Source organism: Amphiura filiformis, chromosome 8 (genome assembly GCF_039555335.1).
Source record: "Amphiura filiformis chromosome 8, Afil_fr2py, whole genome shotgun sequence".
In the NCBI taxonomy this organism is placed as follows: domain Eukaryota; kingdom Metazoa; phylum Echinodermata; class Ophiuroidea; order Amphilepidida; family Amphiuridae; genus Amphiura; species Amphiura filiformis.
In genome coordinates this window covers 36,151,127-36,169,970 of record NC_092635.1, presented here as the reverse complement: position 1 = coordinate 36,169,970, position 18,844 = coordinate 36,151,127, and the positions used below count along the sequence as shown (strand labels likewise).

Below are 18,844 nucleotides of genomic sequence, written 5' to 3'. Positions count from 1 at the left end.
AGACGCCAATTTCCCATTGTAAATTTATATACTAAATGAATTTTTTAGTATATTTTAGTCTGAGATATAAGGCCCTATTTGAATGAAAATATATTGTACATATTTTTCTATTCTCCTGTTGTGAATGGTTTGCTTTTATTACGTTACCTACAAATATCTGTAATCAATATGATTTTTGAAGAATTTGTTTTTGCATAAGACATAAATTGTTCCACAAATGCGGTCTATACTAGTTGGAAAATGATACCTGTATTTTTAGAGAAATGAATTATTATACAGCCTTTGACGATTGGGGCATGGGGTAAGAATTTCCAATTTCTTATATCTTAACCCAAGGGCTAGGAGCAAAAAAATTGTTACTTGAATGTTGGGAGTGGCCTTGATCCCTTTCTCCCTCTATTTTTCTTCATTCTTTTAACGAAATGACAGACCAGCATGCTATTCAAAGGTTTTCCATCTGCTCATGTTTTTTGTATGGGTCTGTCTGACGTCTTTGGATTTTCCATGGACCCAAACGTTCATCCTTAGGCCTAAAAAAAAATTGTTTGATTGGCGTAACATAAAAAAAATTAGGGTAGCTCAGTTGGAATTTTTTTTTTTAAATTGCGTTTGATAAAGCCCTTGGAACTTTTGTTGTTGTTGCAACAATTAAAAGTTGGGTCAAGGGCCTAATTTTAAGAAGGCGGTCGGGTTACGCCAATCAAACAATTTTTTAGGCCTTACTGACCGATGGGATAATCAATACATTGATCACCTACCTGTACACCTAATAGCTACATCCTTCTGATGATTACAATGGTCTTGTTGTCCCCATTCTTGATGGTAACAGTCACTCAGAGATTTCTCTTGACCAAGACAGATAACATTGTCAAGCCAGATTAACCCTTCCCCTGCTACGATATTGATGTCTTCTGACAGACTCAAAATGGCACTGGCATATCCTGTGATGGACAATAAAAAACAATACAGGTTAATGATTTGCATTTATTTTCTTCTTTCAAATACCATAGATTTATCTGCAACAGAATTATGCACATAGTAAAAACATATACACCGTTTGACTATTACAAAACTTTTAAAGGTGAACCTCATTGAAAATAAAGTTATATATCAATGGAAAGCTTATGATGTCAGGAAGCAGAAAAGAATATTTTTTATTTGCATAGCGTACCAGGCTAGACATAATCTCCATGCAAAGATTGGATTTTGGCACCCCCTAACTCACAAAACGAAATCGTTCAAATGGGGCGCTTGCGTTGATGACGTCAGCCCAGGGGCGCACAGTTACTGCCGGGTGTGATGGTAAACACAATGTCCGGGTATTACTGTGGCATGCATCGGGCCAATGCACTAATTCAGTCATTGTCAACTTACTTTACATGAAAATATCTTCAATAAAATAAGAATAATATGAAGGAAATATCATGATCAAATTAAGAATGAAGTTCCTGAATAAAGTGTGTGGATTTAAAAATGGGAAAAGTGCTGGCCGGGGTGATTTGGGATAGGCCAAGCCATCCACGATATGCATAGGGAATATTACAGTAAAGCACGAAGAGCGAAGATTCGCCGAAGAACCGGAATGAAAACATATTACAAAAAAATAACTGCTGGTGCTACCAGTTCAGATCGTCACACCAAGTTGAGATGAACTTATCACAATGAGAAAATGAAGGAATAGAATAAGGTACATGTACAGGATTTTTTAATTATTTCTTAGCTTTACAACCGGTCATGTATGATAGGCGAACTCGTATGTAGATACATACGGGATGAGCTCAGTGACTGACTCACCGAGTCTCACTACGCCGAGTGTTCAGTATCCGCGACTGTACTGTACTTGCAGACAAAATGACCAATTTGATATTCACATTCTGATATTTCCAACTTATTGCTACTTCATCAGCAAAATTTATTCCTGTAAATGTTCCAAATATAAGGGAACGATTGATCAAATTTGCTGAAACACCCCATGAAACACAGAGGACGAAGCCCGAAGCGAGTCGCTGTGTTTGTGCATATCCGTCCCTGCACTTCAGCAGCAATTTACGCATCGTGTTCGGTAATCCATAAAACATATATGTTTCACTTTTTCAGTACCGTACACTGATTGTACTATCATTAAAGAATCATGACACAAGTGACAATATTTTAATTTGATTCAGATTTCAGAATTCCATCAAATAACGGTCTACTAAGCCTAAATTGTATTTATTTTATAATAAAGTATCTGCCCGAGTATCTGTTTCTTTTAATCGCGTTTGTGTAGAAAAAATGTATTCCCGCAATAAGCTAAATATGAAAACCTTTATATGGGCTGGATTTGATGAAATCGGCGGTTTTTATTAATTTTGGATTACTGCAAGACGATATTTTTTTAATCAGACATTTTACAATGAATCAAGAATATAGGAATGTCACAAACAAGTATTTAATTTGTTATTCGATCATGTTTATTCAGTCCATGACATCGGTAGCAGCAAGCATTTGCGCATGGGATTGATCCTAGCGCGAAATTCAAACTCAATTACCCAGTTATACCCAGCCAGTTATGACTAATTTTGTCAAAAATTTACGGAAAATTTATGTGTTGACAATAATTCTATTATTTCTAATATATATAGAAGGAACCAGCAACTTGAAGATTCCTCTAATTTCAAGCTTTATTGTGAAAATCAGACTTGCCGGTCAGCTTGCAAAGTACAGGAAGCAAGTCTTGTTTACACGTTTCCGAGTAAGATCACGTGACTGCGAACCCTGAGCTTACGTCACGAGCATTCCCAAGGTCATAGACGATTGATTTGGGTGCTTTTTGGGCGCCTTAAAAAAGACCAAAAATTCAATCATTTTTTAATTTTTCAGCTTTATTGGCCATCAAAAAAATCGGAAAAAATAATTTTTAATATCCTGACATCATAAGCTTTCCATTGATATATAACTTTATTTTCAATGAGGTTCACCTTTAAGTACATGAATATTATACTAATGTTGCTACTTTAATAGCTACGCCACTAGACACTGGCAATTTGGACCAGAATAGAAATGTTAAATTAGACAACTGACAACATTTGTTCAGAATTACACACATAAAACAGATTCACATGGTATTCAGTAATAGTTGGGCATACTGTAGTCATACTTAGGAACATTACAATGTGTTCCAAACAGCAGGTTGATAAGGACAAATTGAACTGAACAAGTTATAAGGACACTTAATGTTAGAACCACGGACACAAGAATAAAACACATATCCATTACAAATGGATGTTATCAACCCACCACATTTTGTCAACCCAACTAGTTTTATGAGACACCCAGTATGTAAACTTTGTGTGATTCATGTTGTATTTCTATTCATAGGTATCCTACTTGTTATACATGACACTTGGAGCAGTGCCTCACAGTCAGATTAACTCTGTCCATGCTTGTGTCGACTGCAGACGACAAGTTTCAAATTAAAAAATTAAAAATTAAAAAATTTCAGAATTGTAACTTTTCATGACCATATTTGGAATCAGCATGAAAAATGCATTAAAACGAGTACAAACAAGCCAAGTATTGGTTTAGTGGTTCTTAAGATAGCTCTTGATATTTTGAGAAAATATCTCAAAACTTGGAACTTTTTATGTTGAAGCCTATGGCTAGCATGCAGAGCATTAATACTCCTGATATTGCATCAGCCACAGGATTTCATCATCAATGACCAAAAGATGGGTTACAAACAATTTTGTACTTAAAACTAATTTCTTTAGCTTTTGCATATTAGGTGTAATTCTGGGTGTAATGCACTTTGCTATATATTAATATTATTGATTCTCAATATTTTAAAAAACCTAATGTCGTAACGAACAAAACAATGTTAAATGACTGAAAATATATTCCAAAACATATGTCAGCTAGGCTGTCAGCATTGTGATTAAGAGTTTAATGTCCTGACTTTGGGAATGATGAGAAAGGACAATCACTCAAATTGCAGCTGTAGACTAATTCTGCATTATGATATTAAAAATCATGTAACATAGAAAGGAATGTTTATGTTTTTTAACATCTGAATGTAAACATGACAATTACGACAGCGGAATACCGTAATACCATCATTTGCGTCATTTCCTCCCGTAACTAATATGAAGGTGCATTTATTACACTATGTCCAATGAATTAGGTTCGTTTAATTCCCAGGATTTAATTAAACTAAAAGACTATACTTAAGCTGTATCACTGAACAACATGTTTGCTTCATTCTCTATTTGTCCAACTTTAATTAACCTGGATATACATACATGTATAACATACTTGGTCAAGTCAAGGTTTTAAATTTCCATCAACATTGAATGAAACTCTTAAATTAGCAGTGATGAGACTCAGACAAGATTTGTTTCCTTGAATACTACAGAGATGTTTGTCCATCTAACTGGTCAGTGGGCAGTAGGAGTTCTCAATTATGAGTACAACTCTCAAAGTCCACATCTTAACCATAATAAAAGCACTAAAGGCAGACAAAATGTGTTTTCATTCGCTATTGCATTTCTCCCTGAAAGTAGCTATCAATGTGCAGCAGTCAGATTGGGTGTGTGGCATCTATAGCTATTAAAGTCCCCGAGATGGTTATCTATATTTTGTCAAGTCTCAAGCTACAAATTTCTCTGATTTTGATTTGAAAAGGCCACAGCTTTTTGGTTCAGAAATCACATCTCTAAGCCTGTAGTTCACAACAATTCAGCTAGTCCCTCATTAGACCTTTTATACTCCAAGTCAGTCACTAAGTCAATACCACATTTCATTCTGCATCAGTTGTTTCAGTTCTTTAAGAATAAGACCCACATTATTTTACTCCTGATATTCATTATGAGCCCCATTTTGTTCTAATTAAATCAGTTCCTGCAAAAAAAACCCTTCTCTTTCAAAACCAGCACTACACACATGATCATAAATGAAACTTTCCCTCGCCCTAGATAATTTCCTGAAAATAGGCTAGTCAATGAATGTTTTAATGTTTCCATTAGTAGTTGCATCATTATACTGGCTGAATTGCATCATGCATTTAAATTGGTCAAACTCAGTTCCTGCATGCACGTGCAACAAGATGTTACGCCCAGAAATTGGATTTTGATATTAAAGTATTAATTTCACAGAAAGGTCAAGTGATTCATTTAATTGAAAAAAAAATCTGTTAAATTATTATTCTCTTGGGAACTATATTGTGTCTGATCACAGACCCTAGAAAGTGGTCTGATCGACGTCTACCCGGTTGTCGGTTCCTCTATCTGTCATCCCTCTTCTCTTTTACCTACCATTAATGTTTACATCATCACTATTGGTCTATACATGAATGCATGTGAGAGCTAATTGGTATGTCTCAACAAAATAAACCTCTTTGTTGGAGTATGTATATTTATAAGTAAAGTGGTCCCCAGCTAATTTTAAGTCTCACTTCCTTTTCCAAGTGCATTATGAAAATACAACTTAATCAAACACTGAAACTGATAAATAGCAAACAATAACTTCATCTAGCTTTCATCTCATCCAATTGATGGGGCACAACTAATACTGAGAGAGTAAATCTTCTTCAGGGCCCAAAACAAAAGGTCTTCCTGGTAAAATACCATTCATATCCCAAACCAATTGATGGGGAACCACTATACTGAGAAGAGTAAATCTTCTTTAGGAGCCAAAACAAAAGATTTTCCTGGTAAAATACCATTCATATCCCAAACCAATTGATGGGAAACCACTATACTGAGACAAGAGAGTAAATCTTCTTTAGGACCCAGAACAAAAGCTCACAAAAGATCTTCCTGGTATAAATACCATTCATATCCAAACCAGTTAGTCAACACCCTGCAATTCTGAGAGGAATATTCCTCTCAGCTGCAATTGAGGTCAATTTTTGAGAGAAAATGATCCAGCCTTGCTTCATACTTGTGGTTTGATGAGAAACAGGGACCAGACAATTTGCATACTATCCAGCCAGTGTAATAATATCCCCGATATTCTTTCATACAGGGTTGCCACTTTTTATTTCCCTCTTAAAATTTTCATTTAAAAAAAATCACAATAACTATGTTACTAATAAGTCATATTATTACCTATTATTATTATCTATTTGGGCATTATTAAAACAAAGAATCTGGGAAATGATCTGGAATTAAGATCGATTAAGAATACCACATTTTGGAGAACTAATACCATAGAGCTATCTCAAGTATTATTCTAGTGGAATAATAACCGTTATAATTTCACACTTTATCCTCCACCTCAGCCCCCAGAATGAAATATGGCGCAGACTGAAATTGGTGACTGAAATTAAAAACCTGCAAAGTTTTACCGTAACTATTATTTTTTATATGGCATAGACGTTGTATATGGAGCTTTTTCTTTTGAAATTAATATTCTTTGCCTTTAAAACAAAGTGGGTGCAACCTTTTCAGGCAATAGACCGGTCCATCCCGGGCTATGTTATGATGATATGCTTCACCTGCTGGCTTGGCCAGGCCACGCACTCCTCCGCAAACCACAAATGGGTCGTGTTTCCATATATGGAATGGATGGCTATGAGTGAGGGAAAAGATGATGCAACCCTATCCATTCTGTGGTTTGAATAGTGAATATGCTTATTAACCCCATGAGAACTACCTGCCGATTGGCCAAAAAGAAGTTTTCATTATCAATTGGCCCAATCAGCAACATTGTTTATAGAATAATTTCACTACGAAAAAAAATTGGGGTGAATTATTTGCAAAACTAAATTCTGATTGGCGATTAAAGTGAAGATATCATGTTATTGGCCAATCAGAGGCAATGTTAGATCGGCAGGTAGTGCTCAGGGGGTTAATAATAATATTATTAGATAAAAGTGTGTGAACCTAACCATAAACTTTAATTATCCAAAGCCTGCTATTCTAGTATATCTAAATTTTTAATACTTTTTACTAAAAATTTTGAATAATTAATATTTTTTACTATATATAGAATATTTCTATTAGCAATAATGAATTAAATGCTAATATTTTATCACAGAATAGAATTATAATTAGGTATACTACACGAGTAACGAAATATAACAATAACAATGATATAGTAATTTATCTTTACTGAATGCAGATGTTTTTCTTGTAATTACCACACGTGGGTGTGTTTAGGATATTTCTGCTGGTTCTAGAACTTCACTCATTGTAATTGTGTAGTACTTTTGATTTTACTTTCTAATTTCAGAAATTTGAGAACTATTGTTTAATCCAAGATGAAACATCCACCTATTTTTCACTGTTTAAGACTAACACTACTGTTTTCCAGCAGCATTAGATAAACCAAATTTACTTGAACAATTTTTTTCCATTATTTTTTAAGCCTTGTTCACACATTCAAAACACACTTGAATGTCAAACGTGTGTGGTTTTATATGTCACATTCGAATGTGTCTTTGCGAACACATTTCTACAGAGGCCAACACACTTTTAATATATTTTTAGCTTTCTCCCTCTCAGCAATAGAATATGCCTTGTATGCATATTCACCGTCTGCAGGTAGTCCTAGACTGCCGAACATTAACAATTTATGTTACCCATCAAGTGACGTTTGCAGCCTATCCTGGCCGGGAGTGTACATTTCCGCAATATTGAATAATGCAGACTCGTGTAGTATATCTCATTATAATTCTATGTATACATTAATGTTCCAGACAACATGCTTCAGGCGGATATGCGTAATTTTGTTACTAATAAAATGTTAAGGTTGATGTACAACATATACCATGATAACGGTGAAGCTGTAAGGAAACCAAGTTGGTCTAAACTATAAGGTGTTCCATGAAAGAAATAAGCGTTTTCTAATGCAACTTGATTTCTAACCTTAAATAATGAGGAAACTTTCAAATTCTCTAATTTCAGCAAATTGTATATAAATTTGGCAAATTTGGAACAAAATAGTATTTTGCTCAATATTTTCGAAATGTTCTATGACCCTTTTTCAAAATTTTATACCAAATGACCCCTTCTTTTCAAAATGTTATACCCAAGGACCCCCCTATTATAAAATAATATTTTATACCTATACGCCCGACTTCCCAACGTCAGTAATAATTAAACATCATGCACCAGACATGCAGGTACACTAAAAAAAAAGATGAAATGTCACCTTCGTGCACTTTTAGTCAACACGGGTTGCACTTTTCGCACCTTTTTTCGCATGTCTGGTATATATACAAAAGGCGGCATGCCACTTGCTTCTGTGAGTTGATAGACACTAACATAGAATGAAATGTCAGCATATGTGACAACGAGACAAATGTTTGGCATATCATCAAGGGGTGAATTTCTGGTCACATGAAACATTCACCGCATGTTATTTTTTTCACGCAAGTTATAAATGCATGAGTCAACACTATTTTGAAGTGCTGTCTCGAGGATATGCGATAATGTGACTATTTATTGTAATGTCGGTTTACTCATCATATATGGTTACAATTCATGAGCACGCTTTTTCAATTATTGTCAGAGTACCACATATCAAACCAGGCCATTGTGAAGACACACTTTTGAGGTATATTCAAAAGAAAATGTGAATCTTGAAACAATAACAATAACATCAATCCCAATCATGTCGGTAAAAGTGGATTGGTTGGCGCTTTGAGGCTGGAATGCTTTTGATTTTTTACACATGAATTCTTACTTTTTTTGGTTGTTTCTTCAAAATTGTTTCTTTTGAGGTCCATTATTTTCAACAGCTAGTCTTCAACCACAAGCCTAAAACTTTGTGCTTTAACTCCAAAAATACATCTATGTGGATTTTAAGAGGGCTGCACATGCAAAATGCTTTTGTAGCTGTATTTGGCATCAAAATAAAATTACATATGAAATCATATTGTTTTGCAGCATGACTGTGTGACCATTAATCTGCATGTTTGTCTATATGTTTGTCTGTATGTTAGTCCATCCCTCATGTTTCTAATAAACATATTGATCGTTATGTAGTTAGGCTCCACTAATACCTAACAAATTCCAATATGTCTGTAAATACTTCCATACATTTTCCACAGACGTGGTATACGTGAGGCTTTACATTATGTGATGCTTATTTTAGCATTAATATTATTATTTGTAAGAACTCAAGGTAACAGTAGCAGAATCGACCTTGGATAAATGCGCTATCGATTTGTACTTGGCTGTTATTTTCGTCTTATATCATAGAATGTGTGAGATTGAAATCTGCAAAAGTTTTCACATACTAAATTGTCCACCATACTTCATGCCGTAGGTTTCTTATAAAAATATTGTCTTTAATCGAGTTGGACAATGAAACAAATTATATCGTATGGCACACATGTAGCAACGTACGTGACTGATGTGATTGTGATGTATCAAAAATTATATGTTTACCAAAGTTCTAATCTACCATGAAAAAGCATTACTGCTGAATCATTCAGGCAATAATACATTTATGTTCTGCTATTTTGAGTTCATTTGTCAAGACCAAATGAAAAACTCAATACAATTTCACACCATACTAAATGAAGAAAATTCACATGTGAGATATTTGGATAGGCTGTCCTAGAATGACGATGCAGAAATTATGATTTTAATATATCATATCATATGAAGTTTCAGCAACCTTGGGTTTACATTTGGATGTTTCAAAACATTTGTTGGTCATCATAATCAAAAATCGAATCATGATGGCTATATCATCATGACATCTAAATATCATCTGTGCTTATGTCAACATTACACAATGTATTCAAAATGTCTCATCCATCATGAACTCACTCAATGTGATGGGTAACATAATGTCGTCTGCACCACACACTGTCGCATCTCAAAAGGCTGCCTTGTGTGACCTTTACTATCAATGTTGTATATGTGACCATCCACCACAACTGAGCCCGGATGTCGCCAGTGCCACTATTGAGATATGCTCCATTGAACTTAACAATAAACAACAGGAAACAAAGGATTTTTGACTGTTTTATTGATTTTTCACTACTTAAATGTCAAGTACTATATCATTTTAAAGCTAATTTCAAGCAGAATATTTTGGTTGAATATCTCAAAAATGATGATTGGCGACTTCAGGGCTCAGTTGTGCTGGATGGTCACATATTTCATATTGTTATTGTTATTTTATATTTCATCATACTTTTCTTTTCTTTTATGAATGGTTATGAGATAGTAATATTGTGATAATACCTTAAAATCAATATAAAAAGTTAATTTTACAGTGTATCTCATCACAATTTTCGATGATAATAAAAAAAATCACAAAGGGCAGCCTTTTGAGATGCAGACGACGATATGTACAACACATTCAGTAATGTGCGGTATTTTGATAAGGCAAATGCTGGTCATCTTGGTCTTGTGTATGTCTTTTGAGACGTCCAATCTTCCCTACACAGTGGGATACTAATAGCCCAACTAATAGGTTTAAAGTGGTTTTACAACGCTCTACGTCATCACTTATATGATGTCACAGACACAAACACTCGCTAAATCTTCAGTTAAAAAAAAAAAGCTAGCTCTGTATATTGGTAGTTAGTGTAGAATAGATACTAATATCTTAAAAAGTTACCATCCTGTTCCCTTAGATCTATATAACCTTTCAGAAAAACGCAGGATAAACCCAGTATAAAAGTAAACTTTGATTCTAAGTCTGCTATTAATTATTACACTGAAATTACAAAACAAATAAAATAGGTACTTTTGGAAATCCAAATCCTTTATGCCTCTTCTTCATTCAGGATTATAAATAAAACCAACTTCAATCATGTAAGACACATAATGGATTGAATTTACTTAATAAAAATCCTCTAATGGCAATTATGATGAAGCACACAATTTTAATGAAGCAAGCAATTATTGATACACTATAGTCTTGACATCATCAGTTGAAGGTGTTCACTAATAATCTAATTCTCTTCATCACCCACACTGCATATTTATCGATAATTCCACTTACAAACTTGAATATTATATCAGTGTTTGTAAAATTAGGAAGTAGTGGTTTGCTGCATAATAGTAATGAATACTTCGTTAATTAGAATAATACAGGATATAATCTATTTAATTAAATTTTACTATCTTCAGTAGATAGCATTTCTTATTTGCCTGTGTCTTGTCACTCCTCTCCCCCATCCATGGCTGTCCCCTATCTCCTCTTCATCTATCTTCTTTTAATTCATGCCTACCCTTCTCTCTCCCCTCCTCTCTCTCTCTACACCATCTTCTTGCTTCTCTCCATCTTTTTTCCTCTTTAAACCTGCACATACCGATTCAACTAACCTAAATATGTCACTCCCTCGGTGGGCGAGACACTGCAGCTAGACAACTTCATCAAGCAATTAACAGAGCAAGTAAATAGACTACATTATGTATTTAGGGAACTGTAACAAAAATAATCAAATCTTAAGAAGATTGCGGTGAATTAGTATCGCAGTCTGATGATTTAACCCATAATACTTTAATCAGAGTCAGTATTTCCTGTTCAAATGAGGCTTAAAAACTAAAACCTTTTAATAGCTTGAAAAGAGAAAAGCTGCAATGATCAATTAAATCGGTAGCTTTTGGAATAAAAACAGACACTTCAACCCCAGCCGCATAATATATATCTACAGACATATCATACCTTGTGGCTTGTGTTTTTATTAACTTTTGAAAATGTCAGACAATGACAGGCAGACAAATGAGATGCAAGCTATGATAGGATGATGAAACTTGAGGCATATTTATGATGTTGACAAGCTGTTAATGAGTTATATCACCCTTTATCTATCTTCTCTCAATGTGCTTATAGTATTTATGTGATGAAATTTACCACAAGGGAAAATAGTACAGACTACAGGGCCGTAGCAAGCGGGGCGGCCGGGGATGCCATGGCCGCCCCACTTTTTGAGAAATTTGTTATGTTTTTCTTTATATCTTTATTTCAATTTGAGCATATATTTATAATTTGGCCGCCCCACATTTGTGATGGCCGCCCCACATTTTTCAACCTTGCTACGGCCCTGACAGACTATAGTTTTAATTAACTACCCATAAAAAACATTTATGCTTCAATGGTAAATTGATCAAATGTAATTTGATTGATAATTGAGATAATTGAATTGAATTCAGATATAATTTATTTATAATTGTGCAATTAGAATTATGAAATATCAATTAGTTAATGTTTACATGCTGAAGCTACAAAACAACGAAGCTGTGCTGCAGTTCTGACATACTCAAGCCTATTCAACTAATAAAGGGGGATTTAACCCCCTGACAACTACCTGCCGATCTAACATTGCCTCTGATTGGTCAATTACATTTACATCTTCATTTTAATCACCTATCAGAATGGAGTTTTAAAAATAATTCACCCCCATTTTTTGGCATGGTGAAATTATTCTAACAATGTTCCTGATTGGTCCAATTGATAATGAAAACTACTTTTTGACCAATAGGCATGTAGTTCTCATAGGGCTAAACACCAAAAGATCAATTTTTCCAGGTTGGTGGAGTCATATTTTAGAAGGAATACTTTATTTCTCATGACCTTCAAGAAGATAAAGAAAACAGATATATCATCACTATTGATCATAATCTCATTTTCATAAGAAATGATAATTAATGACGTTTCGGTCGAGAAATCATAACCAAAACACCACCTTTCTTATAATACCACTAAACATCGGAACTAAATATTAGAGCGGCCAGCAGAACGGAACCTCTGTACTTGAGACTATATAAAATCTTGATAGTAGGTATTGAATAATACAATGTTTTGATACCCATGCCCCAAGGCCAGTTCTGTCTGGTGTATGTCTTCAGTTTGCTCAATGTTATAATGAAGCACTACATTTACGCATACTTGGCACGATGCCAATATTAAAGCGTAGTATGCTGTCTGGCCCCCACTGGTTCTATCTAGCTCATTTAGAGTGGGAAACATTCATGTGCTCATTAACATATTAACTTAAAATACTACAGCTACGTGCAATCTGCAGGATTTTTAGAAATTGAAATGGACGACATTCATCACTCTGCATCGGAACATTATTAATCAACCACTTAGATTTACAAGATGTGGAAATTATACTAGGTGAAATTTACGGAAGTGTTGAATAATAGAAAATGGAAATGCTGGTAGAAATAACACCTGGCTTATGTTGGGTATTCAAAATGCAAATCTTACGATTTGAAACCAGAAGTCAAAAAATACTGCAAAATCATTTCAAAATAATTGCAACTATTTTTAGGATAATACAACTATATGTAAATTCAACAGAACATTAAAATACTTTAAAAACAAAAACATTACATCTATAGCACATTTTCATTTTTCAGAGTCATGAAGTGGGGAAATAGACAATAGAGAGCTTGCGAAATGACGTTACGTTAACTTTAACTTTAACTTCTAGAGGATTATAGAGGATTATGTATTCAAAACCAAGATGGGTTTGAATACATAATCCTCTATAATCCTCTAGAAGTTAAAGTTAAAGTTAACGTAACGTCATTTCGCAAGCTCTCTATTAATAATATGATGAATCCTGGGATGATTCATCACTCATACACAAGTCTCAGTTGCTATCTTCTGAAGATAGTTCCAGAATAGTATTCCTTTTAACATTCTTTATTCATTTAAACACAATTCAGGAGACATTTGCTTGATTTGGGGATGATAAAATTATGTGAACCCATTTAATTATTTTCTCTATAAGCCAATATGAAGGGCTTTTTTTCTCTTGGCATAAAAAAACAACAACCTCGAATTTGATATAAATCTTCATTCCATCGTAAAAACAACTTTGATACCTCTGAAAATGTATAAATTTGTTGTAAACAGAAGATAAAATCTGAAGAACTAAGATGTTGAATTAGATTTGATATCTCATAAATTCCTAAAGCTGAATTTATATTTATTTATTTATTTACCACAAAAGCAAGAATATAAATACATGAAAACAAAGTCATGTGATGGGAGGCCAAACAGATCAAGCTCATAAAATTTTGGTTTGGCCACCCTACAAAAGTTAAAACTTAGGACAAATCATGATCAAATACGATTAATGAAATGTGAGACAAAGACCGGACAAGACATGAGAGACAGACAATGATGGCAATGGCCTTAACCAAGTACTATTTTAACATAATAATAAATTTCAGTATAAGTTTTTACAGATTTAAGTTTTTCATAACAGGAGAACAACTCACTTTTATACATATTTTTAAAACTTAGGAGAGTACATGAACTTTGGATAATTGGACTTATTGAATTCCACAGTAAAGGCTCTTGATGTCTAATAGTATTACAGGCTAAATCATTTTAAAAATTATTTATACAAATAAGTAGATAGGTTTCTTGACAGGATATCATAATAAGTTATAGTATTTCTACAAGTACACCATCGGTTATCACAATACCAGTGGAGCCAGTCCCTGTGTGAGTGGTCATGTGAGTGGTCATTATGTTATATGTGATACGATCAAGGGAAATGAGTCGGATGTCGCTAATATTGATTTTGAGATATTGGCAAAGAAAGTGTTAAAATTCTTTTGTTTTATATTGTTTTCAGCGATTGATAAATTGGCGTAACTTTGCAAAGAAAAGTCATATCAACATGGGGTTTTCAGTTTCTGAAAGCTCTAAATGTCCTCTTAAGAAACATGTGTAAAACTCATTTTCGACCAGGGCCGACATGTGACTCATTCCCCTTGATCATGTCACATATTATGTCAAGCTTTTGTCTGATGTGTCTCTGATTTCATCAGGACTCGTAGAAATACTTTAACTTATTAATGCATTTATACTTTCTTGATCATGTGTGCAAAAGCAAAGTTATTTTTGCACACTGAGCATGCTTACCATTCGCTTTTCTGCAAAAGCGATCGAGATCTCACGTAGCACACATAAGCCAATAAGAAGTAAACACCATGGGAATATAACATGGTTATATATAGCATTGTATTATTAAAAGTCAATTATAGTGTCCATCATTTTGTGAGATGTCTCTGATTTCATCAGGACTTGTAGAAATACTTTATAAACTTATTACTGCATTTATACTTTCTTGACTGTGTGTGCAAAAGCAAAGTTAATTTTGCACACTGAGCATGCTTGAAGCGATCTGGATCTCACGTAGCACACATAAGCCAATAAGAAGTAAACACCATGGGAATATAACATGGTTATATATAGCATTGTATTATTAAAAGTCAATTGCAGTGTCCATCAAAGGTGTCATTCAGGTAACAAAGATAATTTATTAACTTGTCTTTCTCTGAATTTGGCACTCTAGCTATGATATCCTTCTTCGAAAAAATGCTGTTTACATTTTACAGTTTTACTAAATTATGCTAAAAATAAATCTTAAACAATGCCACTTCAGGGAATTTTACTAAGACGATTGAAATCACAAGAAAGAAAGGAAAAAACCTTTTGATTTCATGAAATAAATATAATCAACCATTAACTATTTGTGGACAAAAATATCGATAAGTTGGAACACTTTGTAACTAGTAACCAAAACCTACCAATGCTTTGGGTATAAAAGAAATTACAAAACAGTTAAATGAAATGATTCAAATTGAAAACAAAACTTACCGAGGTTGAGTTCCTGACAAGCGACATGAGCTGCATCCATATCCCAGAAATCATTGCAAATTGTGCCCCATTGGTTGGCATGGAAAACCTATAAAATAGCAAGACGAATAGAACTAAGTCAATACAACATTACCAAATAGCTTACAAGCTGCATATCTCACCAATGGTGAAAGTTTAAATATGTTATAGCGTCATTTTTTTAAACAGGTTGAACCAAAACAATGATGATAACCAATATATGTAGCAAATTTTTATACAAATCTCATTTTCAATGGATTCTCAGAAGCATATGAACAGGGAGTATTTTCAGACTTAAATGTCATCTTGACACCCACACACGGATTTGTTGTTAAAGCTAGCTTCATTGTAAGCTGCTAAAGAATTACATGTTATACACCTTGACTTCATAACAAGGTTTGCTATATATATGTGATACGATCAAGCAAAGTCAGTCGGAACTCGGGAATATTGATTTTGAGATTTTTAGCCAAACAAAGGCTATATTTCCTTTTGTTTCCTGTTGTTTTGGAAACTCTTTAATTGGTTATATCTTTGGAACTGGTTGTTCAATTTCAATGGGGTTTTCTACAAAATGCAGTTTTACAAATGCTTTTTACTATCCTATATGAAACTGAAACTTTAATATTTCCGAGTTCCAACTGATTTTGCTTGATCGCATCACACATAATTCATTCTCATACCTCTAGTCTTCCTTCCAGTTGATTATTGCCTCCAACCAGTCTCAGTTCAGAATTTGATGGCAGATTTGCGGATTCCACTAAGGCAGAATATGTTTCAGGTGGGCAGCTATCCAGACATTGACCATTACTGAAGATCTGTCAAACAAAGTTTACAAGCAAACATTAAATGGTGTTATGAGCTTTCTTGCTGTCTACTGAAGATAGCAAAACACTTTCGCCAAGTTTAACATTATGCTATGAGCTTTCTTGCTGTCTACTGAAGATAGCAGAACACTTTCGCCAAGTTTAACATTAAATGGTGCTGTGAGCTTTCTTGCTGTCTACTGAAGATAGCAGAACACTTTCGCCAAGTTTAACATTAAATGGTGCTATGAGCTTTGTTGCTATCTACTGAAGATAGAACACTTTTGCCAAGTTTAACATTAAATGGTGCTATGAGCTTTCGTGCTGTCTACTGAAGATAGCAGAACACTTGCGCCAAGTCTCAAATCAAATAGTGCAAAGTAAACCTTTATTTTTAAAACAAAAGTCTTGATGATGATTTCTTACCTTTGGAGCCACACAGCTTGTGCACTGCAGTCTTGATATCGCATCAAAGGCACAACCATAGCAAGATGAAGGGCATGCTTGGCAGAGGAATGTTACTGGATTGCCGTATAGACCAGCGTCGCATTCAGGAACACAAGTCTCATTCTGACGGTACATGTCAGGCCCACAAACAGCTACACATGTTGCTCCCTGTTTAAAGAACATGTTTTTTTATCTTTTGTTAATAATTCTCATTTTTACATAAAGATTTTTTTCTTCCAATTTTAGAATCTTCTGGTAGTATGATACAATGTGATAAAAACCAGGGTTGATGTTTTTTTTGTTTTGTTTTTAAATAAAAAAATTTGATTTTTTTAAATTTAAATTTGATTTTTTTGATTGAAATTTATTACTTTTATTCCAAGAACTAATACATCCCATGACCAAGTCAAAAAAGACCATTGGAAGCTACACATATGCATAATCCTATCAGGTATTTACAAAAAATCAAAACATGTTTTTACATGTGAAAATTTCAAAGAAAAAAAATTGATCAAAGTAATGTTTATATAGCGAAGATCTGCTTGTTTGTTTGTTTTGTTTTGGTTTTAAGTACCATGACCAGGCTGTAATATTGCAGCTACCTAAGGCTAATGGCACATACTAGTACTTTATCAAGTAGCGTTATAATATCCCTATCAATCATTTCATACACACAAAGACTAAAGTAAAGTACATGAACACATTTTTACCTGGTTCTTATAATTAAAATATCAATCATTTCAACTGTCACAAATCAATAATTATGGCTATACTATACTTTAAACTATATTTTGTCCCTATACTCAAGGCCAATGGGAAAAGAAAGAAAGGTTTCTTTTCTCAGAAAACTGTGTGCACAACTATGCAACATAAGACTGGCTGTGTAACACAGAACAATTGCCTCCTTTTAGATTTTCTTTAAGTTGACAATGGAATATATTTAAATTTGTAAACCAGACGTCCACCAAAAATAAATCAATTGTTTGGAGTGCAGCATCTGGTGATAACATCTAAATTTATAAAATAAATCAGCTCGTGAACATACGCATGTGTTATCGATCACATGGTAGTTTGGAACTCAAGTGCATTCCACGCTGCCACAGAAGGCAACATGGGAACACAATTACGTCAGCAAACTATTAATTTATCTGCATGAGTGAGTTCATATCCAAACAAAACAATGGTGTGCTTAGTGCCAAGGTACAAGACTATAGTCTGTGCTATATACTGACATTCCATTGATAGGTGTGGTGTAACATTGATTTGAAAACAAATCTACGTAATAACTTCTGCATAGCCGGCACTCAGCAGGGTGGTTACTGGGCAAGGTACCCTCTGACACTATTCACACTAACTGTTTGTACCATAATCGTTACATCACAAGAGCGTGGGAACAGGAGTTAATGACCGCTGTTCTTATCTTAATTGTGCTGTTTAGGAAACATGAATATTGTTAGAATATTGCTACAATTGAATTCTCAGTGGTAATTATTTAGGGATAGATCAGGGAAAGCATGTAAGCATATATAAAGTTTCTGTTTTTAATAAAAACAAAGCTGATGATATTCAGTCCCAATTAACCAATGACATAATTGACATTACGGAAATTGAAACTGTAAAATAAATCATCATGGTCAAAATATCATAATAATATTTGTGTCCAATCATTTGTTTAACTATGTATATAACTTGACATCATGGTCACCTATTTGGATTAAGTTTCAATATGAGGCAAATCATATCCTGGTAAAGAAAAATAACATATCAGATACAGGGCAGTAGCAAACTTAATTATGATAGTACCCCGCTGTTAATCTGTAACTGGGTTAGTCAAATTATTTCACAGCAGTAAATAGGTTAAGAAAAGTTCACATATCTAAAAATAAATCTTGACCTATTTGAATTTATTTCTTATTTATACACACTGTTTAAAATTTAGTCAGATATACATTGATTTGTTCATTCAAGAAATATCATTTCTTAACTTTATAGAGAAAAAC

The 18,844-nt window shown here is 33.9% G+C and overlaps 1 protein-coding gene across 1 annotated transcript in view; it reads right to left on the bottom strand.

The window, feature by feature from the left end:
* The window catches only part of LOC140159508 (scavenger receptor cysteine-rich domain-containing protein DMBT1-like), a 55,748-nt gene that overhangs the window by 18,134 nt on the left and 18,770 nt on the right, over positions 1–18,844 (bottom strand). Inside the window, exons 12-15 of the mRNA XM_072182997.1 lie at positions 16,824–17,012; positions 16,275–16,409; positions 15,574–15,661; positions 759–941 (exon numbers count right to left, since the gene is read on the bottom strand). Coding sequence (XP_072039098.1) covers positions 759–941; positions 15,574–15,661; positions 16,275–16,409; positions 16,824–17,012 — 595 coding nt within the window. The remainder of the gene's footprint in view (positions 1–758; positions 942–15,573; positions 15,662–16,274; positions 16,410–16,823; positions 17,013–18,844) is intronic.